Source organism: Zychaea mexicana (genome assembly GCF_025766255.1).
Source record: "Zychaea mexicana strain RSA 1403 chromosome Unknown BDB00scaffold_54, whole genome shotgun sequence".
NCBI classification, from domain to species: domain Eukaryota; kingdom Fungi; phylum Mucoromycota; class Mucoromycetes; order Mucorales; family Lichtheimiaceae; genus Zychaea; species Zychaea mexicana.
This window is the reverse complement of record NW_026516717.1, coordinates 9,020-32,491: the sequence shown is the minus strand read 5'-3', so window position 1 is coordinate 32,491 and position 23,472 is coordinate 9,020. Positions and strand designations below refer to the sequence as shown.

The window sequence follows — 23,472 nt, the reverse complement described above, 5'->3', positions numbered from 1 at the left end:
GATATAGTGATGGTTTTCAAAAACATAAGAAACAATGGCGTCATAAGCGGGAGACTAGATAAATAACAATGGGGCAGGTGGAGAGATCCCACCATCACTCGTCGCACAAGCAAAAAAAAAAAAAAACCATGCCTTCTATTTCTGCGTCTTTATTATCTCGGATAAAATTGTCTTCCTCTTCCGCGTTAAGAACCACTATGAAGGTAATGGAAGAAAAAGCTCTCCAATGGAAACTTTGTATGCTGAGTGGTTTTGAAAACAAACGGGATCATAACAATGTGCAACATTTATTAAAATTTAGATCGCTGTTGAGGGCTGCTGCCATGGTCACTTGGACGAGATTTACGGTAGTCTTAAACTACTGGAACAACGCAAGAAATGCAAAATAGATCTACTCTTGATCTGTGGCGATTTTCAAGTAAGGGAAAAAAAAGCTTCACTCCTCCATTATTTCTCCTCTCTCTCTCTCTCTTTTTCTGTTTTTTTTTTTTTTGCTATTCGTGGATACTTATCTACTCTTATATAGGCAGTTCGCAATCCAGGCGATATGCGGTGTATGTCTGTGCCACCGCAATATCAAAAACTGGGTTCTTTCTGGAAATATTATTCGGGCAAAGCCAAGGCTCCTTATTTAACCATTTTCATTGGAGGCAATCATGAAGCAAGTAATCACTTGTGGGAACTGTAAGTTTTTCATTCAAATTTGTCAAAAAAAGGAAGCCACGAAGAACTTAATAGTGGATCATAGGTATCATGGCGGATGGGTATGCGAAAACATCTATTATCTGGGTCATGCTGGTGTTGTCAACTACAAAGGCCTACGCATTGGCGGCGTATCTGGTATCTTTAAACAACATGATTATACAACAGGTTTGTTCCATATTCTTTCTCGGCTTTTGTGTGACGAGCCCCCCCATCTATTTGCACAACATGTATTGATACAAACAATCGGGCCAGGACACTATGAGAGATACCCCTACAATCCATCCGATCTGCGATCAGTATATCATGTCCGAGAATATGACGTTCGCAAACTTTTGCAGGTAATAAAATGCATTCTACAACTATTTGACACGCAGTCTATTCTGTCTTTATATATTGTTAGTAACGTGTAATAGATACGGAAACCAATGGATGTATTTTTATCTCACGATTGGCCTCAATCAATCGAGCATTGTGGCGACCTCGATCAACTTTTACGAAAGAAAAGGTTCCTAGAAAACGATGTGAGCACAAAAAAAAAGGGGGGTTATCTACTACTGAGTTTTCGTAGATACATGGAGGTTACTAACTGCAATAATAAATACATACATAGATTCGATCCAGCTCGCTTGGTAGTCGACCCAACAAGGATCTTTTGCTCAAATTAAAACCAGATTATTGGTTTGCAGCCCATCTGCATGTGCATTATCCAGCCGTGGTTGATCATGCCAAGTCAGAGAAAGAACTGAAACCGGGCGATGGTAATGCATCAGAAGGCGTTACCAAGTTTTTGAGCTTAGACAAGTGCTTACCGCGTCGGCAGTTTCTGCAGGTTTGTTGTAGTCTTATGGGAGCATGTATATATCTCCAAATAAAAAGTACTGTCTGGGGCTAATGATGCTTTCACCATCATGCACTTTGTAGGTTGTCGATGTACCGACACCAGAGCCCGAGACGAGCGACAGTTTGAAATATGATCTTGAATGGCTGGCGATCACAAAGGCGCTTCATCCGTACTTGAGTCTAAACAGAGAAGCTACTCCGTTGCCAACAGATGAAGAAATGCAAAGGTACTATATTCTTCACACTAGATAGAATATGTTTACTACGCCAAAGAAACCTATCTCTAACGTTGCAAACTTTTTTTTTTCTCAAGCATGATTGAACAGGAGCTCATGTTTTTGGGCATGCAAGAGGATATGGACGAATTGGACTTGACGATTCCAAAGAATTTCTCAGCTACGTGTGATGTATTTAGCAAAACATGTAAGTGTTTATCTTACTGAAAAAGAGGAAATCATATAGATGCTCACAATCAGTCTAGACCAACCTGCCGTCAATCCCCAGACGGCTGCCTTTTGCCAGTTATTAGGCATTGAGAACAAGATAAACGCCAAGGTTCCAGCAGCTCCTCCTCGCGATGATACTGAACTAGCAGCAGAAGAACCAGAAGAAGAATTGGCTGAACAAGCACCCGCAGAAGAAGGTGCGTCTGGAGAGCAGCAGCAACAACAACAACAACAACAGCAGCATCAGGAATCAGAGAGCATACAAAACGACAGAGACGAAGAAGATGGCCATTCTCCGACCAAGAAACAAAAACTTGACGATGAACAAGTATGATGACCGTGCATGGTCAGTAAAAAATTTGAATAAATAATTGTGTGCCCCCAACAAGTAAAAAAAATAAGAAGAAGCACTTTTTTCTGTTTATATATACGTATATTCATATAAAAAAAGAAAGATTAGTGTAACAAGAAAGGTTGCTAGGTGGAGGTTGTTCTAATAAGATTTTTTCTTCTTTTATCATCATCACACACAAAAAAAAAAAAAACTAGTTCCTGATTAGAATTCATAGCCTTCGACCTTGAAGAGTTCACCATAGTCAAAGTATCGGGTTATCAGGGATTGTACAGGTCTCGGGAGGTTCATGGATGTTAAAATGTTTTGCATCTTGGAGAGACCTTCCTTGCGGATCAATTTGTTCAAGTTACAGGCGATTTCCGTAGGATACTTGAATGCCAAGAAATATATTATCATTTAGTTGTACGGACTGGGGACATTGCAAAGTTGTGTATGCTTACCACAATTTCATGGTACCAGCGCTCATGGTACACTGTCAACTTGACGGCAGCAAGCAAAGCCTTTTGAACATTTCCTTCTTTGGCGTAAATCTCCAAAAGTTTCATCCATGCCTTTGCAGAGAACTTGTGGTCGAGACACATCTCGTAGGATTCTCTTGCCTCGTTCTAATCCATTTTAAACATGAGGATGAGTCTTTTTTTTTTCTTACTACTATCTGACGGGTTTTCTTAAATATATACACATATGGAGTATTTCTCATGTGCGTTATGGTCAATACAGATCTTTTCTTACCTCGTGCCAGAGTCTCAATGCAAGATCACCCAAAAGCTCCCATTCAGTACCCGTCTTGCGGTAAGGCATCTGTTGCGAGCGATAGTGTGCTGCCTCAGTTCTCCAGAATGTATATACACGTAAGTCTTCGTACAAAACCATAAACAAGTTATCCAGCCATCGTTCGCAAAGACGCTTGTTGCCGAACGAAAAGCTTGCCTCTTGTGCACTGCTTGAGGCCTCATTACCCTCCTTTTAAAAAGACGTTAAAAGTCATCCAAATTGGGAAAAATAGATGTGAAATCTTTTTTATTTACCTTGGATTCTTCAGCGGCTTGTTGTGGACGTGACAAGGACGTTTCGTCCATCTTGGGAACGTCGGAAGCCTTTGGCTCATCATCGTTCAAATCGACGCTTTCCATCTTTTCGGCAACGACCTCAGCCTCTTCTTGATCTTTTTTCTCTTCCGCTTCGTCTTTCTCCTCTTGTGTTTGTTCTTCTTCTTCTTCTGCCGCATCTGTCTCTTTTATTTTCTTTTCTTCTTCTTCTGGTGTCGACTCTTCTTGGTCAGCAACAGTCGTCGGTTGCGTGCTTGTGGTGGTTTGAACAGAAGGCGTAGAAGACTCTTGTTGTTGAATAACCGACTTTGAGCTATGTGAAAAGCTTGTCTTACGCTCTTCTTCCTTGGCCTTGAGGATACGGTATTCTTCCTCCATAACAAATACTCCAGATCTGCATTTCAACAGATCATCCCAACCAATTTTGGCAGCGAGTCGAGTAAGTAACGAGTATGCTTTGGCAAAGGTACCGTGCAATGCTGGTGCTGGTAGACGCATCAGGTTCGGATCAGGCTGATAGGTGTGTTAGCTTCAAATCAGAAACTATGTGCATCCCAGCTTATCACACTCTGACTTATTGCTATATCTTTCTTTGGCTTTACCTCGGCTTCTCGGGTAGCAATATCATCTTCCATGATTCCCGATTTGACAATATCTTGCTTGATGGGCAAATGTGTTTTTTGAGGCGCAGGCATTCGATGCATATCGCGTTCGCTGTATGTGAACATGGGGCACGAGTTTAGGGTCAAAAGAGCCTATAGAATAAAAAAGTTAGACGATTTAAAGTAATAGAAAGCAAAGCTACACTGACAGCAAGAGATGCATTACATTTTTGTAGTCTCCAATGTCGATATACACTTGATATAATATAAGCAACATATTAGATGGAATTAGTACCTCTTCTTGCCTGAAAACTTTAAATTTTCCACATACCATCAGTCAATTTAGCCCATGTAAGAAACTCGGATGGTGTCGTGTTTACTGCATATTTGGCCAGCTGTAATGCCATATCATACTTTCCCTATTGTTTCCACGTCGGATGCATGTACGGCGTGAGTATATATGCATGACTATGTTCCCTGATACTACTACATAACAACCTTTGGTGGTTATTTTTTTTTCTTACCTTGCTACGCAAAAACTCGACTTGCACATGTAAAAGCGGGTAGCTTAAGGAAGCCAGTTTAAGGTCGTCATACAGCACCTTGACGGCCTTGGTTTCCTCGTTAGCACCGATATAGGATTCGGCAAGCAAAGCGCCCACTTCGGGATCCTTCTTTTGCAGTCTTTGGAATAGTTCAATGGCGGGCCCATAACGGAAACTGTCGCCAAAATATTTCATGACACCTGCAGTCAGGTGGTTGTGTACTGAGGTAGCGACCTGGATTTCGGGCTTGCTGCCAAGCTGCCAACCTATTCTTTCTTTTTTTAAATAAAACGTGTCCTTCTCTCTTTTTTCCTTTCAAAGGGAAATTTTGCTCCCCTCGCCAAATCCATCTTTTTCGCTTGATTTTTTACCCTTCCAGAACAAGGCTTCAACAGCTTCAAGGAACTTGGCTTCGGCGTTTAGGCTTGTAATAGGATCAATCTTGCGATAGCCAGCTAATCGATAATAGCTATCGTCAGAGTAGAGGATTGCACGAAGTACTGCTGAAAGATACGTTTCCTGCCAGATAGCCGACGTCGCTTCGTGTCTAAACAGATGTATATATAAAGTGAGTTATATAGTCTCTTTTACATATAAAGTCATGTAACATTTTAAATCATCATTTTTTTGTTACCGTTCACCGCGCACATCCACAAAGTAGCATTCCACTCCTCCGGGAATCTTGACTTCAACACGAACATCCACACGCGAAAAAGCGTTGAAACAGCTAGATTTTTCATCATATGAGTGTTAGACGACACGTATTGATGCTCAACGTCTTTTTCTTTTTCCATTCGCGTCCATGGAGGTATAGATCAGAGCACTGCCTATGCATTTCTCTGTTTCTAATTGCCCAATACATGTAGCACGATAAAAAAAAACCTTACCAATAGATTCCAGAACGAATTCTCCAAGCATTCGATTTAGAGAACCACGACTGCGTATCATCCTACAATATACGTCGTTGGAATATTTTTTTTTTGAGGCATATGTTATATATTTAGTTTGTCGTCAATAAGGGTGTCAGAAGGTGTTGCCAGTTGCATACCATAGAATAGGTCAACGAGTTCAAATAAGCTGCAAGTGTAGCTGATGAGGAAGCGTCGACACCAGAAACGTAGTGGTAACTGCCCAACTAAAAGATGTATAGAGGGTTAATGTTTGCTAAATAAGAGAAAAGGGGTGTGTGGGGGATTACATGACCTCTCGCATTCCCCACTACATAATATACTAGTATTACCTCTCGTACACCAGGCTTTGCGTTTGTCTTGATAATATGGCAAAGGTCAGGAGGACCCAGTTCACGGAACGTTCCTAGTAGAGCATTGGGTTAATATCGTATACACAATGTCGCGAGATGATGTTTTTTTCTCCTCTCCAATTCAGGGACAGAAAATATATAAACGCGCGCGTAAGACATGAAACAAACAATAATATTGTGTGTGTATGTTCCTTTTTTTTTTTTTTTTTTTGCAACGCGCACGCGCTCTCTCTCTCTTTCTGTGCGTCTATTAGCAAGGAGAAAATAAAATACCTAAAGCATCCGTTCTGGCGATAATGCTCTCACCGAGTTCTGTTTCAAAGAACTCGGGAACATCTCTGAGCATTTCACCCATGGTTTATTAAAATTGAGGTAGTGCTAGACTAGAAAGGAAAGCAAAGAGAAGACAACTGGAGTAGGCTGGTGCCAAGTATTTGCTTTATTGCGACGGAGTTTTGAGAGGGTTCCTTCTGGATGTGTTCTTGAGCCTGTGTAACGGTCAGTCCTAATAATCCGTTTTAATTGGGAACCACACAATACATATGCAAAAATGTGCTCGTCAGATCAACACACACACACACACACAACTCCCCTGTGCTCCGTACGTTTTTATTAAGCTTAAAAAGTTCTGGCGAATCATCTTGACGGACAAGCTGATAACAATGGCCAATGGTAGTTTTGGCTGACATCGTATTGTCCTTGCTGTTGATTATGCAGCAGCTCGCATATAATGAATTAAATAAAAAGCCAGGGCAGGCTGCTCGCTCCCTAGTTGTGTTGCATGAGGGGGCCTGCAGATATGATACTTTGCTATTAAAGCAAAAGAAAACTGCTTCATGGCCGGGTGTATATGTGGACTGTATGAGAAAGATATCCCTCTCGGTCTAGTTTACGTTGTTGTTGGTTGCTTGCCTTAAACACATACACTTCTCAGGCCCTTTTTGATGAATGGTTTACATGTTTACTGTCAAGTATACACAAAGCGCTTTGATTCTACTGAAAAGGGCCCTTGTCATTGATTGCTTAATACACAAATTGTTTGTTGCATATGATAGCAGCCAAGCATATCCTAGTGCTACTGTAACGGCAACGCACTAACAAGCAAAAGAAATTCATTGGCTGTTGGCCGATTTCCGCTGGACGGCTCCCCCTCCTCCTTCAAAATTTATTCTAAGCTTTCCCCCAGACCTTCATACCCCTCTGTCAAGCAAAAAAGATTGCAAAACAAAAAAATGTACAGAACGGGTGCTCGGTAAGTATGCAATCACAGAATCGGTCGTTATCTTTTGTGTTCTTTTCAATGGGATGGTTGCTAATGAATCCTTCATTTTTATGGAATGAATTAAAAAAAAAAAGCCAAGCGCGTTCAGGACCCAAGGCATCCCCATCAACGCGTTGCCAACGCTGTCTGGAATTCGGTCATTGGGTAAACGCATTCTTAAAAATTATACTGTCGCAAATTTTTGAATAGTCTTCTTTTTTTTTTCCTCTTGAATTTTGATCAGTTACTAAAACATGTTTTGTATAGACCTATGAATGTAAAAATAACAGACCGTATAAAGCAAGACCCACACGTACGCAACAACTCGATAAACAGTTGGAGCTTCGTGAGCCAGATCTTCCTGAAGAACTGCAAGATCGGTATGTGTGATTCAAGATTAAAAAAAAAGGAGTGTGTGTTTATTCATTCGACGTACTGTTAGACGTGGTTTAGCCGATAAGATCCTGAAAAAGAAGAAAAAACAAAAAAAGAATACAAGGTAAAGGACACACTAGTGGCGGTAATAGATAGTAGAAGAAAAACTCTTTCATACACTGGGAGGGGGTCTAAAGTGCTTTGATCGATGAGTAGAAGCGTAAGCAGCAGCAGCAGCAGTGAAAGCGATAGTGAGGGATCCTCAGATTCGTCCTCATCGTCTGGCTCAGAATCAGATTCAGACTCTGTATCATCGTCCTCGTCGTCATCATCGTCCATGAGCTCTTCAGTTTCTGAGTCCTCGTATGCTTCTGCTCGCAGCCGAACGAGTCGTAGTCCACAAAGACGTCGCCGTGCACGTTATAGCAGCAGCAGCAGCAGCAGCAGCCATAGCAGTAGTAGCGCCAGTCGATCTCGATCACCATCACCTCGTCGGAGCCGCCCACAGCAACAACGCCGTCGTGGTCGTTCACCTACTCCTTCACGTTCGCGCTCACGTTCGATGTCGAGAAGTGGAAGCAGAAGTCCTAGTGTCAAAAGAAGAAGACGATCGCCATCCCCATCGTATTCACGACGTCGCTAAGTAACACGATCGTTACCGTTAAGCAACAACAACAAAGAAAAGAACAAAAGGACAATCGATAACACCGAAACATCATCAACAGTGGTCAGACTACTGATCCTCATCGTCGTCACCATCATCATCATCATCATCGTAACTATTCATTTCCAACCCCCTTTTCCGTTTCTATTTTACAACACATACGCACCGCAACTCTGCCTTTTTCTCCTCTGTTTTCTTTTTGCTTGAAATATGCCTTTCTTTTAAAGAAAAACTCGCGATGAAAGAACAACAAACACGATAAAGTACGATAAGAGAGAATATAAGGAGAGTATATTTTCTGTACATTGACTCAATTGTTGTTGCTATTGCTGTTGTTGTTGTTGTTGTTGTGGTGGTGGTCTGCTTCTTTTGCAATGTATAATTTTCGAGCCGTCGCAAGATCGTCGAGGATTTCTTCTTGATTCAAACCTAAGGGCTCAAAATGTAAATGGCAGCAGGGGACAGTAGTTAAGGTCGATGCAGAAAAAAAAAAGATTCATGGTTGCACAAGATAAAAAAAAAAGGATATAGATTGACGCCTGTCGTTCCGATGGCACCCAATCATAAAGTTCCTGATCGTCGTCTGAGCAACCTATACGTGGTATATATATCAAGGGGGGGTGGGGGGTGGGGAAGAGAAGACCCCCCCCCGGATTTGGTGTCATGTGAGCATAAAAGAAGCGAGGTGTGTGGGGGTCATTCCCCACTTGTTCACAACGTTTACTACTACCACTACTACCCCGGAACATGAAAGGGCCAATTATGTCATCATCATACCGTTCTCGTGGCAAGCATGCCATTCTTCTTCGAGTTGTTTTATTTGCGCTTGCACTCGACTGATCATTCGTTTGCGCAGTTCGGCTTTGCATTGCTGATAGGGATAAACAAAAAAAGTCAGCTTGCAAAAAAACTTAACGTTCGGGACAAGTGGATAGGCTTACGTAGAATTGGTCATAGGCAGCTTTCTTGAAAGCATCAAAGGTATATCGGATATCTGCTTCTTCCAGATCACGCCTTAACTTTGCGTTGTTCATCTCATGCATTCGTTTCTTTTCGGCGTGCGCCATGCGCTCGCGATATTCGGCGTGTGTGCCGTCCAAAACCGTCTTTTCTAGCTCATCCAGTTCAGCAAGCCTAGCATCATCATCATCATCATCATTGTTATTATATAGGATATGAGTTAAAAAAGACTCCATGTCACGAGAGCCTGAAAGAGAGAGGAGCAATCAAGACACAAAGTGTAAAGTAGTCCCTTACTTTTGCAGTTTGACTGCATCCAACTGAGTTGTTTCAGCAGCACCAGCAGAGGATGTGTTGTTGTAAGTGTCTTTGGCATTTCGCCGTCGACTCCCTCGCTCTTCGCGTCCCCGTTTTGTTGATGTTGCAGAGGCAACGGTGGGAGATAGCGATGCTTTAACACCTCTCTTGCGAGTCTTCTTTGCTCTCGTTTTGGATGTAGTAGTAGCATGATGGGTGCTAGTGCTCGTACTACGCCGTTGTTGTTGTTGTTGTTGTTGTTTCGCTGTATTGGGTGATGGACTCGTAGGCGTAGGCGTAGTAGTGGATGACGATTCTTCTGCAGAAGAGGTAGCGGATTGATTTAAATCAATCGAACGGGAACGTGTTGCCATACGAGGATGGCTTCCACCATCCGAATCAGCAGCTGCTGCTGCTGCTGCTGTTACTGTCGTCGTCGTCGTCGCCGTTGTGGTTTCTGCTGCAGCGGCTGTCGAACCATCATTGTCCAAAGGAACGACGCTGTTCTCGTCGTCCGCAATAGTCTTGACAATAAGCGGCACAGACGGGTGATGCTGTTGAGATTGAGCAGATCTGCTTGCTCGACGAGTCATTATGCGATTCGCAGAAGAGTGGAGCTCTTGGTCGTGCAGAGAAAACTGAGTTGGAGCAGCGCTGGGTGAAGCTTTGACTTGCGACATTAGGGTTGTGGAATGAGTATATGTGCTATATTATATATTATATATATAGAGGGTGTATGTGTATTGTTGTTGTTGTTGTTGTTGTTATGTTGTTGAAGGTGGTGCGTGCATATATGTATTTGGAACGGAGAGAACAAGAAAGGGAAAAAAGAATAAGAGTTTAAAAGGCAAACAGGGCAGAACAAAAAAGCGGGAGTTTAATAGAGAAAGACCGTTAAACCACACACACACAACTAACCAAGCAACCTTCTTCCCCTTTTCCCCAGATGTGAGGATTTCCGTCGGTGTGTGTGTGTGTGTGTGTGTACGTGTGTGCTTCCATAAAAGATAAACCTTAAAAACTCAAAGGTGCCCCGAGCTTTCGACGCAATTGACTGTGTCGTCCCACCCCGTCCAGTACGAGCAAAGGAAGCGTTGCTACTACTACTACTACTACTACTACCACTTTTACTACGTCCCTTCTCTTAATCGTTGTTTGGCGTGTGTGTGTAATGTAGCCCAGTCACAATAAACACAACACTCACATTCAAAACTCTCTCTCTCTCTCTCTCTTTGCTGCCCAGCCCCCTTGTCTGTGATCGTCTTTTGTATATCCTGAAGATCCAAAAACTCTAAACACGGGTCCTTCTCGCTTCAACGTTTATCGGCGACATGATGATTTCTTTTAACGTTGCTACTATTGCTGCACTCTTTTCAAGTAGAACGAGGTTCACCCCAAGCATATGCGAACTTGACATATGGATGATGGTCCAAAGGGGGAGATACGACTGACATGATCTCTCATCCCAACCTACATTTTAAATATGGAGTATGTCCCCCTCCCCACTCCCCACTCCCAACAGCAGCAGCAGCAGCAGCAGCAACATTTACTAGCTACTACTCCATTTGACGATACTTAAGTATTCTACCTCTTTATTTTGCATGAAAACCCCTTATAAGGTGCGTGTATCTTGTTTTGGCACACTAACCCCCCTTAACTGACAAAATTATAAAAAAACTCAAAGACGATGCTATAGAGCGATCGATGATAACAAAGATATACATACACACACTTTATGCTAAAGAAGGCCATGTCATGGCAGTAGTAAAAACACACTGTATATTAAACTTTGGCAGCGCGTGTTCCCTCTTTTTTTTTTTGGCGGCACATAATACATATGTGGTGTACACACGCACGCGCCGTGTAACAAACTTCCGCAAATGGACAACTTGTACTCCGATGGGCTCAAACAAAAGGGCACACGCACACACATCGGAGACGAGTTACCAAAAGCCGCTAGGCCGCAGTTTTTAGAGCACAGCTTTACAAGTAATATCATTGAGATTTTCAGCGACGGACGTGTGTTGTACATCCGGCCATTACTGCTTTTGCCCCTCCTTTTAAAGTGACGGATTCGAGAGGTTTTGTCAAGAATCTTATATTTATACTATATATCCAGACACGTATACTGAAAAATATATATGAAGTGGTATGCACAAGGTAGAAAAATGCTTTAATGGCTTTTTGGGACACGTTTAAAGAGGGGATGCACGTTGCTGCGGTAGTATACATGTAGACCAGAGTCTGGTATTATAAAATTCTAGGTAGGACATGGGTAGATCGAGTAAAACGGTGGGTTCATTGTACAGATAAAATCATGCTGTGTGTCTACTGATGACCACAGCTGGCTTTTTTTTAATTTTCAAATCGATGACAACGATTCTTGATATGTATAGTAATAGCAGTGGTAGAGCTCATGTCGGTAGCCATGGTAAGATGTACCTTCTATGTAAGTTTTCTTGAACGTCATTGGATCTATGCTATGAGCCGCTCTATGCTATCATGTCGCTTAAAAGGCCTTGAGCCCCCCCTCCCCGCGTATAATAATGATAATGTCAGTAATGCAGCTGTTACGTTGCTTAAAAAAGAAAACACTCCAGAGTTTCCAAAGAGATTACTTCCAAAAGCCCTCCTCTGTTCAAGGACGTTGTCGACCTTACCACTGTCTTCAAAGAATGACGTACTCGTGTGTTCACCTGCGGACGAGCAGGGCAAAAGAGTGTTTGCGGGGAAGGCATCGCATTCCTAGTAATATCTGAATCCTCCCAAAGATCGCTTCGCATAATAACGGTTGAGAGGGGGAAGAAACCCCCCACCACATAGCCAATGGGTCGAAGGGGGGTTGGTGCTCATGTATGTGATGAACTGCTGCACGAACTACACTTTACTCGAGCCGTTCACTATTATAAATGATGAGATCCTATGAAACGGAGCGAGAGCACTTGAAAACAATCTGGATACACTTTGCTTTGAATCACCCATGGCAGGAAAAAGAAGAACCGCAGGGTGCTTGGATATACATGTCGAACACTTTTCTCTTATTTTTCCCAAGCTACGACGCTCAAGCATCTTTTACATCCCCTTTTTGATTGAGAATTCCGGCTATACTGTCGTCAGTTCTCCACCGTTTGTCACACCATCCGGAAACTAATTGCTGGCAATCGACCTCCTCCTCTGAAGGCTGAAGGTGGTGGTATGTTAGGTGCTGCTGGTTATTAGCGCAGGAAGCAGCGGGAGAGAACAGAAGCGGAGCAGAAAAAGGCGGCAAAGTAAAACATGGATGTTGCTTTGGCAGCAGAATCAAAGGATGCGGGAGTTGTCGATGCTGATGGTGGTTAGCAGCAAAAACGCGTTCATATTTGTTGGCATGCAATCGCGTCGTCCGCTTCATACATCTCGCCCTTCTTCTTCTTACAAACAAAACTCGACGTCTTGTTCCTCTATGACGACTTTTTGCGAGACTTCAAACGACGACAGGTTTTCTTGTGCCTTGCACGATCAGCAATAACTTTTTTTTCTTTTTTTTCAATAGCGACTTTAGAACTCCAACAGGTACGACGTCTCAAAAAGTTCGTTTCTTGCCGCTTGTGTTACAAATCAAAGCCGTGTAAGGTACCAAAAGGCTTCAAACGGGTTTTCTGAGATTTTTGCATAGACAATAGATCCAGAAGCATCCTTCTCGTCAATTCTATCTGCGTTTGGGGACGGGGGCTTCGGGCGGAAAAAGGGGGGGGGGAGGGAGGCGGTGGCAGCGGAAGCACACATGAAGAAGGTAGCCATTCTGAGCAAGGCTGGCAACAATTAAAGACGAGTTCAGAAATACCGGAAGCAGAACAAGGTAGCAAATTAGGGTGCATATGATAGCAGTACCAGTGCACCCATCACAGTGGCTAATGAATGACAGGATGAGTAAAATTAGCAGTTCAGCGATCGAGGTCAACATAAAAATATAGGAGCGCTGGTGAAGAGAGCCAAAAAAAAGGCTCCAACAATGACACATGGCAGCAGTAATTTTTTGCTTGTCTGCATAGTTCTGCTTTTTGTGACTATAAAAAGACGAGAAAAGAAAGACAATGTAGGGTGAGTTGGGTTATCGTAAGTCGTGTCGCCTTATGGCGCTGTTGTGGCGCATGCGTTCGTTATAATGCGCGCATGTTTCACACATGTGTCTCCGCCTTTTCCGCCTACCTAGCCGCCTACCTATAGCCGTTTCAAAAAAAAATCGCGGAAACGGATTTCGGCAATTTCTTTTTCCGAACGGTTAATCATGTAACCGAACCAAAATCCCCGTTTTTCCAGTTTTCGGTAGTTTTGGGTGGTTTAACTTCTTCCTCAAAATGGAACCGCAAAATCAGCAACAAATCCAATCCCAAGAAACACCCGAGCAACCTCATTTGAAAAGATGCAGTAATTGCAAATCTTATCGCCCTTTACTATTTTTTGTTGGCAATGGACAAGATTACAACACGTGCCGTGAACGCCAAAGTGACGTCGGTAAACCAATCGCAGAGCAGTTACTCCTGACAGTGGACCAAGTACTCGAGCTGATTCCTTGGCGTCAAAAATTTGAAGAACGTAGCCGACAGTCTCAAAGATTACAGCCTCGACGCGTATGTGCAACTTGACGATGATATGTTGGCGTTGTCAGATTCGCAACTTGTGATCAACATTCGCCATCGTATCCAGGCTGTTGACGGATACCATTACTACGAAGCATACCAAACAGAACCACGAAGAAAGTTCGTCTACTCTTTCGTTTTTCGATGCTCGCAAGATTTCAATGTACAGGGTCAAGCTACCATTCGTTTACGATTGTATCGGCGTATGGCAACTTTTATGTGCAATGGCCGCATCAGCGGCATGGTCGATCGAGTGAATGGTTACTTTCACTTGAACATCGAACACTCCTGTGGGCATAGGGCTGCACCTGATGTCGAAAATAACCCCGTCCCGCAAAATGTACGTGCATACATTGCTGCAAATGCCATCGATTTGGATGCACAACAGCTGCTTCGTAACATTATCCGTCAGTTTCAACAAGAAGCGACAAGAATAACGCAGGGTCAAGTGTATTACTGGGCGTGCCAGTCGATCCAAGACTAATATACACTGCACGACAACCAGTTCAGATCGGCAGAGATGCTCGTCGACAGAGCCGCTGACAAGGGTGTCCGTAAGGTATGTCAAAATGTCCTAAATGATTAGCTACTACTTAATATTAAATTCATGTGAGGATCGTGTATACAATCACTTTGACGCGTTGAGAAATAGACAAGAACCATTAATAATGGAATCAATAAAATTTAATAACCAATGAACAGATCTTCATCTCAGCACAAAACAATTACTCGGCTATTGGTTTTACCATGCCATTATTTGATGTAATTTGCGGATCACAGCAACTAGCAGAGGAATACCATGTCGATTCTACATACAAAACAAACCGAGCAGGATACGAACTATTTGGGATAGTTGCAACTGTAAACGGTGTCGGGTTTCCGATTGCATACATGCTTCTGAAGCTTACACCACAGAGTCAGCTAGTTAATGATGGCGAGGATGACACATTTCGTGTTGGTGTTATTGCCGAATTTTTTAAATGCTTAAAGCAAGCTGGTCTTCAACCCAAGTTCATGTTTACAGACAAGGACTGGGGACAGATTTGTGCTATTTTAGAGGCAGTCTGGACAAATGGGAGAGTGCTTAGACTATGTCTGTGGCATCTCGTTCACTCGGTGAAGAAACGCTTAGCAGACCCCGAAACAGCCAGACCGCAAAATATTCCGGACGAGGCCCGAGGTTTATTTCCGTTCATAAGTGCAATGTTTCGTCCTGGGGAAGATAGAACTGACAGTTTATGCGGTGACCTGGAAAATCGAAAATGCCATCATAGATATGATGCGAAAGCATTATAATTGGCACCCGTTAATTGCGCTCGAAGGAGGTAGGTTGAACATTATGTCGATCCACAAATCATATCATAATGATTATTAAACAAAATATGTAGTTGGCACCCGAAACGAGCAGCAGTTGTAGTTTCGCGTTGTTGAAGAAATGTACAACTTATGCGTGGATCTCGCCCTGCCTGATGCTCGGGTGTATCTTTATAGGAGATGGTATGCTCCTGAATGGTGGGTTAGATGGGCCCGAAGCAGCATCCCCGAAGTTGCAAACATTTGATCAGTCGTTATCACCGCGTCAGTCCCTCTCTCCCAAGCCCGTTTGCAGCACACGAGTATTACAATCATCGTAGCTCTTTACCGCCTTTTGTACAAATAGAAGAAGTAAGTTTACTTTTTTATTCTGCCACCAAATGAGAGACAAATATCTTATTTGAGCTATTTGTAGGCTCGTTTTTATCCTAATGGTTCAGTGGAACTCCCTGACGTCATCCTTCCACCACCATCACATCCGCCATCAGCATCAGTGCCAGCACCTACTACTACGTCTCCTGTGCCAGCTATGCAATCAACTGTTTCTCCGTCTCCTCTTGTACGTACTTCGCCAGTTAGACGTGAGATACAGAGCGCAACACACGCTTGGCAACTCCTCGCCCTACCTCGTCTGATGTAGTCAGTTCTTCTGACTCAGAAGATGAACCTTTATTAAATCCACGTCGACTACGACAACCGCAACAACAACAGCAATCGCAACCACAACCACAGCTGCCTGATGAAGACGACGATGATTAGGCGAGGCAGCGCGATGCGGTGCAAGGGATTGCCGATACTCTTCGTGAGTTGAATGCAAGAATCAATAATTATCGTACAATCCTTGGAAGACGACAGCGCGAGGTAGTCGACCGCAATCGCACTCGTACCGATAGACTCGACGAATATTTGACAGTAGTCGGCCAGTATCGAGCCAGACGAACAAGACAAAGAACGTGGAGTGACGACCACCCATTCACTCGCTATCTCTAATTCCATTATAGTTTCCATTTATCTCGACCTTAGATTTCACTTTAATTAGTTATCCATCTATCTCAACATATTTATATATCTTACTAAACTTCTCTACCTTGACCACAAGGCCAAAAGTAAGTATTCAAAACTCTGGGAAGGTTCAGTGCTGAATCCGTATACGGCGTTCTATACTCTCGTTTTGTGTGAGAAAACCACCACCACTCACCCATACGCTCCCAGCTCATCCGCCACAGATTGACTTTCTTCACAACAGAGATATAAGAGGAATATAGACATATAGAAAACTAGATTATTATGAAAAAAGTTTATTTCCCTGCCACTGCTTTCCACAATCTTACAACACTAGCTCTGCGGCACCTTGAACAACACTCGCTTCGCTCGTGTATTTATTTATAATCGCATGTATTGTTTATTAACAATTGAATGCCCAAATAGCTTTGATGTTTGACCATAGATATGTGATGTAACACGGTTGCCATGGCAACGAAAAGCATTACGGACGGACGAACCAATTTCATAAAGGCTTTTCAAACTCCATCTAGAACGCCTAAAACGAGTCACCCCGATGAGTGCGTCCTTTTTCCAAGTGCTTGTTTTTCCGATGAATTCTCTAGTGTATTTTTTTTTCTTTTTTTGACGGTCGTACACCCAATCGCACCTTGGCACTGCGTCTGGTAAGATGTCTCTTGTGTTGCGACTTTTATTGAGGACCGAATATGTCCAAGTATTGTGTCTGAAAGGCATCTTCCCACTGCGTCTGAGAAGATGTCTGTCAAATGCAATGCAGCTTTTTACTTTTTACTTTTACTTTTGGATGGCCGTTTACCCAATTGCTCTTGGCACTGCGTCTGGTAAGATGTCTCTTGAGTAGCGACCTTTTTTTATAGCATTATACTTGATTGCTCTGTCACTGCGTCTGGCATCTCTTGAGTGCAATGCAATTTTTCACGTTTCTTTTTTCGCAATACTTGGTTGCGATGCAATATACCTGTCCCATGAGAGGAAAACAGGTGACTATTTTAAAAACTTTTTTTTTCACTGTAAATCTATTATACATTTCATTTCCTACTACGTTGATAAGATCACAAAATTATTACTTAGTAGGTTATATGGTTATGCTGTCAAAATACTCCATTTGTCTTTTGTATTGCATGTATCATATGTGACCAGAGCTTTTGGTAAGTAATACGTACTCCTCAAGGTTTCTATTGAAAAATGCAGTTTTTCATGTCTTCTGTTGAATTTAGGTATTGCCCAGTTATTGAAGGAGCCGAAAAGATGAACCTTTCAAGTGGAAAATGGGAATTTTTGGAGATGCATATATCGTGCAACTCTGTATATAATTTAAAATCAAAAAAGTAATATGAATCAAACAGTTATCTTTGGGGATTGGCTTGGGTCACAAAATGAGTCACCAGCCAAATTGTGACCTTACACACAATAATCGCATTGTAGGTCACCGCTATGAATCATTTATGGACACATTTTGAATTATGCCTTTGACATGACACACACTCGAAGACTCAACAAGCGTAGCAGTAGCAATACAATAACACGTAGATTGACTCATTCTCAACTAGAAGAACATCAGTGTTTTCTTTGCTATCAACGAATGATATATAAATAAAAGACCGGTTATTATTTTTAGAAACGTTGCTTTTATTTTTCTTGCAATACTACACTTTTCTTAACACATCTTTGCCAGTTATGTCTCTCAACACCACTGCCAGCTCCTCCACGTATCAGGCCTCGCAAATGGCTATGCGTGAATCTATGAATGAAACACACTTTTTAATTTCGTTCAACCGACTGTTTCCAGTGAAAATAGCAGCCCTTCAAGTAAGTCTCGCCACTTTTGGCACCGGGCAAAGTGTTGCTGAACGCGATAAAAAAGCCGGTTCTTTGCGCTTGGGAAAAAGTCCATCATTATCCCGCATATAGATGGTTCACCGTCGTCGTTTTTCTTTACATTCGAGACTTTGGACATTGTCGTGAGGTACGAAACAAAATTTTCAGTGGTTAAACCACCAAGAACTGCTTGGAAAACTGGAACATACTTTTCCAGTTTTTCTTGATAAATGACCGAGTTGCAGAGGTAATAGCGGTCGCCAAAGCAGGAGTACGTGACATCCATAAGAATTGGTTGGCGGCTGTAGCTAACATTGTCCAGAATGATAGGCGAAGCGAAGGGAATGCAAAAGCTGTCAGGATGGAGGTCGAGTGGTGAAGGAAGATAACCGGGATACTCGACATTAAGCTTCTTAACTGAAGCAGTTACTGTTTCGATGCTGGTATACCTTTGGCGCTGAAGCCATTGGCTGCAAGGATGTTGCGGCGGTGAGGCGTCCTACTATTAGTTGTCTAACCAATTATAATCCACTAGCTGTAATATAGATAATAAAATTGCTATGATCGGTATAACCATCAGTGGCCGAATTAATTATTGATTTACAATAAAAATGATAAAAATTGAATTTTTTTGTTTATATTGGTAGCCTCCCACGAGAAAAAAAAGAGCGATTGTTTAAAGTACATAACAACAAATAAAAATGAACATAACACAACACACTGAACAACTCGATATTGAAATTAAAAATTTAATTGATAATAAATGGACTTTTCTTGATAAATCTTGGCCTGAAATGCAACATAGATTTAATCATAGAACAGCTATTAAAGATATGAAGAATAATACAATAAATGATATAAAGGATGTATTACTTAATAGACTTGGATTTATACCTGTATTTTATTTTCTTACAGTTTTATATGGAAATATTGAATATCCAGGGCCATACCGTGTTTCAATCCATAACAATTAATTTAGCAATAAATTGCTAATAAATTTTAGTTATATCTTTCACTGTCAAGCTCCGTTCATTTCATTCACTCCGGGCGTCGAACTAAAGTTCTAGCCTAGAGGAGGGAAATGCTCACTACTGTTCCGCTACTATAAGCTTTGAATTAAACATAAAAGAATATCATTGTTTAAACAGTTTAAACAAGTTTATACAAAACCTAAACGTATTATAAAAATATCTTAAACATCTAAAAAATAAAAAAATTACAATATAATTTTTTATTTTTTTCTTAAACATGTTTAAACAATCATATATACTTAATTAATAAAACCTTTTTTAAACAACTATTAAGAATTAATACCTACCGCGAGATTGAAAAAGGACTTGCATTATTATATCATATGGTATCAGGTGTATCAGGAAAGGATATGCATACTGTTATGCCATATGCAACATTTTATGATTTATATAAGCGGTTCTGGATTACTAACTATAATGAATTGAATAAAAAGGTAAAACAAGATCTAGATAGTATGTTCTCATTACCACGTATTCGCATTCTATCAGCAATAATAAACAATCCAGATGGTTTTAAGAATGTTATACTATTTCTTGATAGACATAATAGTAAAATAAAGTATTATAAACCAAATGAGTCACATTCACAATTATATTCATATAAATTAAAAGGGCCAGCTGTACGTACACAAGTTATACAGGATATGAATGAAATAATTACACATGTTTCAGTATCTGAAAAATGTGCTATTGGAAATGATGGTACTATGTTTATTAATATGAAACTATATAAAAAAATAAGTGAGGCTAATTGTTTAGGAATGGATGGTGGATATAATTTATTTATACAAAAGTTTAAAGATAATGCGACAGATGCTGGATATAGTTTTTATGATCGTAATTTTTTACATCCCATAAGAAAAGAACCAGGACAAAAGTAACAATCAATGAGACATACTTTAATAGCAAGTTTGGATCATTTCGTTCAGCAATAGAAGTACAGTTTTCTATGTTAGGCTTTAAATTTGAACGATTTAATAATAATCGTACAGCATTGCAAATAACCAATATAAGATATTATAATATTCAGTTTCGTGTTGCTTGTATTTTTATTAGTATATGGCGATTTGTAAATAAGTATAATATAGAGGTACAACCACATCATAAATTATGGTATGGAAAAGATTTTGAATTCCCAAGTAAGAAAAACAAACTTGACTTAGTACTTTCAAATGAGCAAAAAGTAAATACTGAATACAACGAAATGGTTGATATGCAGCAGAAATTTCTACAGCTTAACATTAATCAATCAATAGATATGGCTATAGATAGTGAGGACGAAACTGAAAATAATACATCTAAATGCAAGAGAAAAAATCAAAGAGAACAGAGAAATATAGAACATAGTAATTTATATGAAATTGAGAAGATTGTAGGACATGTGTATACTGATAATAAGTACATATTTGAGGTTAAGTGGGTTGGATATAGTGTAAAGGATAATAGTTGGTTAACGGTTGATAAGTTTAATTCCCAGGAAATGCTACATGAATATATGGCCACACATGGTATTCAGCTCTAAATTAATTTCTTACTTATTTGCTTATTAAAAAATCTCATATTGAAACTGACCGCATCAACCTTTCATTTACTTGCCCAATTATATTTATGTTTTATGCATCCATTAGTTATACTTGTACTTATATTAGTATATGTTGATTTATTTTTGACGTCAGTTTCTTTTGTTATATATATATCATCTATTATAGCCTGTTTTATATCCTTATGCTTTTTAAAATATTCTTTTGGCTGTATTTCTTCTACTATTTGCTTGTTTCTCCGTTTATTTTTAATGTGTCTTTTTTTCTTTTTACGTTTTGGTATATTGCTTGGTATGTTGCAGTCACTGCTTTTCTCTGATTCAGATGTACTTACATCTATGTATTTATGTTTCTCTATATCTTCTGGTGGGTTTTCCCAATCAGTAGTATCATTTACAACATCATCACATTTTATATCATTAATCACATCTTCCCAATGCCTACAATCTGCTGATGGTGGTACCTTTACAGTAGACCATCCTCTATTATTTTGTTGAGGCGGTTTATGTTGTTTATTGTTCTGTGTATTATTACTATTATGTTTTTCTTCTTGTTCCTTCATATATTCTTCTGTATCAGCTAATTCTTGTAGTTCCTCTACTGTTTTATTCATTGGTGTATATTTTTTAATATCATCCTGACCACTATTATGTGTATAACGGATAAATGTATGCTGATCTTGGTATTCGTTTTCGAATTCATCTTTGTATAAGTCCTCATACATATCCATGTTTTCATAATACATGAATTTATTTTCATAATCCTTCACCTTCATTGTGTATGGATTCCATATTATATGACCTTTACGATTCTTAATAACATAGATAATATATAAACGATTGAGCGTTGGCTCTAACTCATATACTGATTTATTTTTGTATAACATGTGCGGCATATAGCTACTATTCAGTATTATTGGCATATTTTTCTTTTTAGTTATTAAAATTTGTGAATTTGCCATTAAGTTTTAACCGTGTTCCTTCTAAAATTTGGTTTAAAAATGTTAATTTGAAATCAGAACCTGTTTCTTCATTATACATATGATCATAATCATCATCCTTATAATCTGACCAATCATTTTCTTTATTCATTAGATATGCTCGATGGCCACCTTGTTCTAATACATCAATGTTATATGTCTTACCTACATTTGATGGACCTACAATCCAGTATTGTGGTATCTTATCCACCAAACATTGTTTCAATACCAAACATAGACCACATATGTAATTTATTCCCAGGGTTATTTTCCATATCGGTATCATGAAAGTAAGAATTTAAATTTAATTTTACAGTATCATATTTAAATAGCAATTCTGGATATATTTCGGTAGCCTTCCGCATATTAAGCTGTTTCATAATTAATTGATATCCAAGTAACTGTTGGTGCATTTTTCTGGTCTTAACTTCATAATTTGGATCCATATTATAACAAATATAATCTTTTCCTTTTATACAGTAGCTAATGGACTTTTGTGGATTACCACCTGGTTTAATGTTTGGAGTAACACCATCGATAGTGAAGAATTTACGTGCTGTTTTTGTGTCGAACCACTCATTCATTTGTATCTATATATAAACATGTTTCTCACCGGTTTCTGGTGCAATTTCATCACACGCAATTGCCTTTTCAATTCGATAACCAATACGTTCATGTTTGGTAAACCATTCCATGATTTGTTCTTTTGTTAAATGAAAGTCCTTACAAATATATGTGAACAGCCCTTTAGTGTTTTGGAATCGGAATTCTTTGCCGCCCTATGAGGAATCTGCACCAGAGGTGTTACTCTCTAACATTGCATCGGAAAATTGAGGATTTGAGGATTTGAGGAATCTCACATATTCTCGAATTCTTCCAATTATTTTATTGCATGCATTATCTTTAGTTTTTTTATCTACTTTAGCCTGTGTAAGGTCTTTTTCGAGTTCTGACCTCAGTTGTGTAACGAGAGGTTCATACTCAATATGCTGATGGTTTTCAGCAAGGTGTTTTGCTCTTTCAATTAAGAGTGTCAATGTAATTCCTAAAATAGGAACAAATTCAGCCATAATAGCTAAGAATGCGAGAAGGTTGAGTTGGCTCATGTCGATTGTTGAAGTAATAAAAATAAAAAATATAACAAATATATTTTGCTTTATATTCTGTGGTGTTATTTTTATATTAAAAAAAAATTCAATTTTTATTTTTTTCAAAAATTTAAATGTATCATGCCAAGACATTCATGCATGAATTATTTCAATAAAAATTAATTTGGCTATCCTGATATATCTTAGCTAATAAGTCATCTAGGGTTACTAGATCACATTAAAATCATCATAACCATGGCCGGTCCCCTAATACACTACTCTACTAGCATGCTGTAAGTCGTTGTCAATCTCGCATACAGGTTGGGGTGGATTCATTGGTCTTTGAGAGCTGGTGCCAACAACAAGAGCCATGGGTCTTTCCTGGGGCGATTGCAAAACTCTCTCGGCAAGTTTGGCGACGGAGCTCTTGCTGATATGAACTGCTTGATATCGACTGTGCGAATGCACACCGCAATGTTCGACACTGCCCACACTGCCAACGAACTTGAAGTGGACATGGACCTTGCAGGGAATATGTTGCAACTCCGTATCGCACTTGACACACTTCTGCAGCTTGATAAGCGCTTTGGTGCTGGCTGGCTTTAACTGAAGGTTCTTTCGTACGCAACCATCTTTTACATATTGCACGGCACCGAGACAAACCTTCGTGATGCTAACACCACTTTTAGTTTTCTTTTA

At 40.2% G+C, this 23,472-nt stretch overlaps 5 protein-coding genes across 5 annotated transcripts; 3 read left to right on the top strand and 2 right to left on the bottom strand.

Moving 5' to 3' along the window:
• The first annotated feature begins 104 nt into the window (after positions 1-104).
• BDB00DRAFT_831272 (lariat debranching enzyme, C-terminal domain-containing protein) lies at positions 105-2,291 on the top strand. The gene is made up of 9 exons (XM_053124103.1): positions 105-203; positions 302-418; positions 527-684; positions 749-870; positions 958-1,043; positions 1,119-1,226; positions 1,316-1,534; positions 1,627-1,772; positions 1,859-2,291. The coding sequence occupies exons 1-9, from the start codon at positions 129-131 to the stop codon at positions 1,986-1,988; spliced, it is 1,161 nt and encodes a 386-aa protein (XP_052978010.1). The 5' UTR covers positions 105-128; the 3' UTR covers positions 1,989-2,291.
• On the bottom strand, positions 2,156-6,209 carry BDB00DRAFT_831266 (Chs5p-Arf1p-binding proteins-domain-containing protein). Its single transcript, XM_053124102.1, has 14 exons — positions 6,077-6,209; positions 5,783-5,856; positions 5,591-5,677; positions 5,430-5,491; positions 5,177-5,269; positions 4,914-5,089; positions 4,522-4,808; positions 4,329-4,416; positions 4,224-4,252; positions 3,998-4,150; positions 3,375-3,908; positions 3,079-3,309; positions 2,787-2,951; positions 2,156-2,715 (listed from the first exon to the last, which is right to left on the bottom strand). The coding sequence occupies exons 1-14, from the start codon at positions 6,156-6,158 to the stop codon at positions 2,548-2,550; spliced, it is 2,229 nt and encodes a 742-aa protein (XP_052978009.1). The 5' UTR covers positions 6,159-6,209; the 3' UTR covers positions 2,156-2,547.
• Positions 6,210-6,946: 737 nt separating this feature from the next.
• Positions 6,947-8,418, top strand: BDB00DRAFT_831264 (zinc knuckle-domain-containing protein). Its single transcript, XM_053124101.1, has 5 exons — positions 6,947-7,055; positions 7,160-7,229; positions 7,332-7,444; positions 7,507-7,563; positions 7,656-8,418. Exons 1-5 carry the CDS (start codon positions 7,036-7,038, stop codon positions 8,080-8,082), a joined length of 687 nt encoding a protein of 228 aa, XP_052978008.1. The 5' UTR covers positions 6,947-7,035; the 3' UTR covers positions 8,083-8,418.
• A 596-nt stretch (positions 8,419-9,014) lies between these two features.
• BDB00DRAFT_789237 (uncharacterized protein) lies at positions 9,015-10,040 on the bottom strand (the record flags this gene model as incomplete). Its single annotated transcript, XM_053120864.1, has 2 exons — positions 9,015-9,237; positions 9,361-10,040. 2 exons carry the CDS (start codon positions 10,038-10,040, stop codon positions 9,015-9,017), a joined length of 903 nt encoding a protein of 300 aa, XP_052978007.1.
• A 4,459-nt stretch (positions 10,041-14,499) lies between these two features.
• BDB00DRAFT_930163 (uncharacterized protein) lies at positions 14,500-16,148 on the top strand (the record flags this gene model as incomplete). The annotated part of the gene is made up of 6 exons (XM_053128993.1): positions 14,500-14,538; positions 14,682-15,159; positions 15,254-15,304; positions 15,471-15,595; positions 15,709-15,856; positions 15,934-16,148. 6 exons carry the CDS (start codon positions 14,500-14,502, stop codon positions 16,050-16,052), a joined length of 960 nt encoding a protein of 319 aa, XP_052978006.1. The 3' UTR covers positions 16,053-16,148.
• Between the last annotated feature and the right edge of the window lie 7,324 nt (positions 16,149-23,472).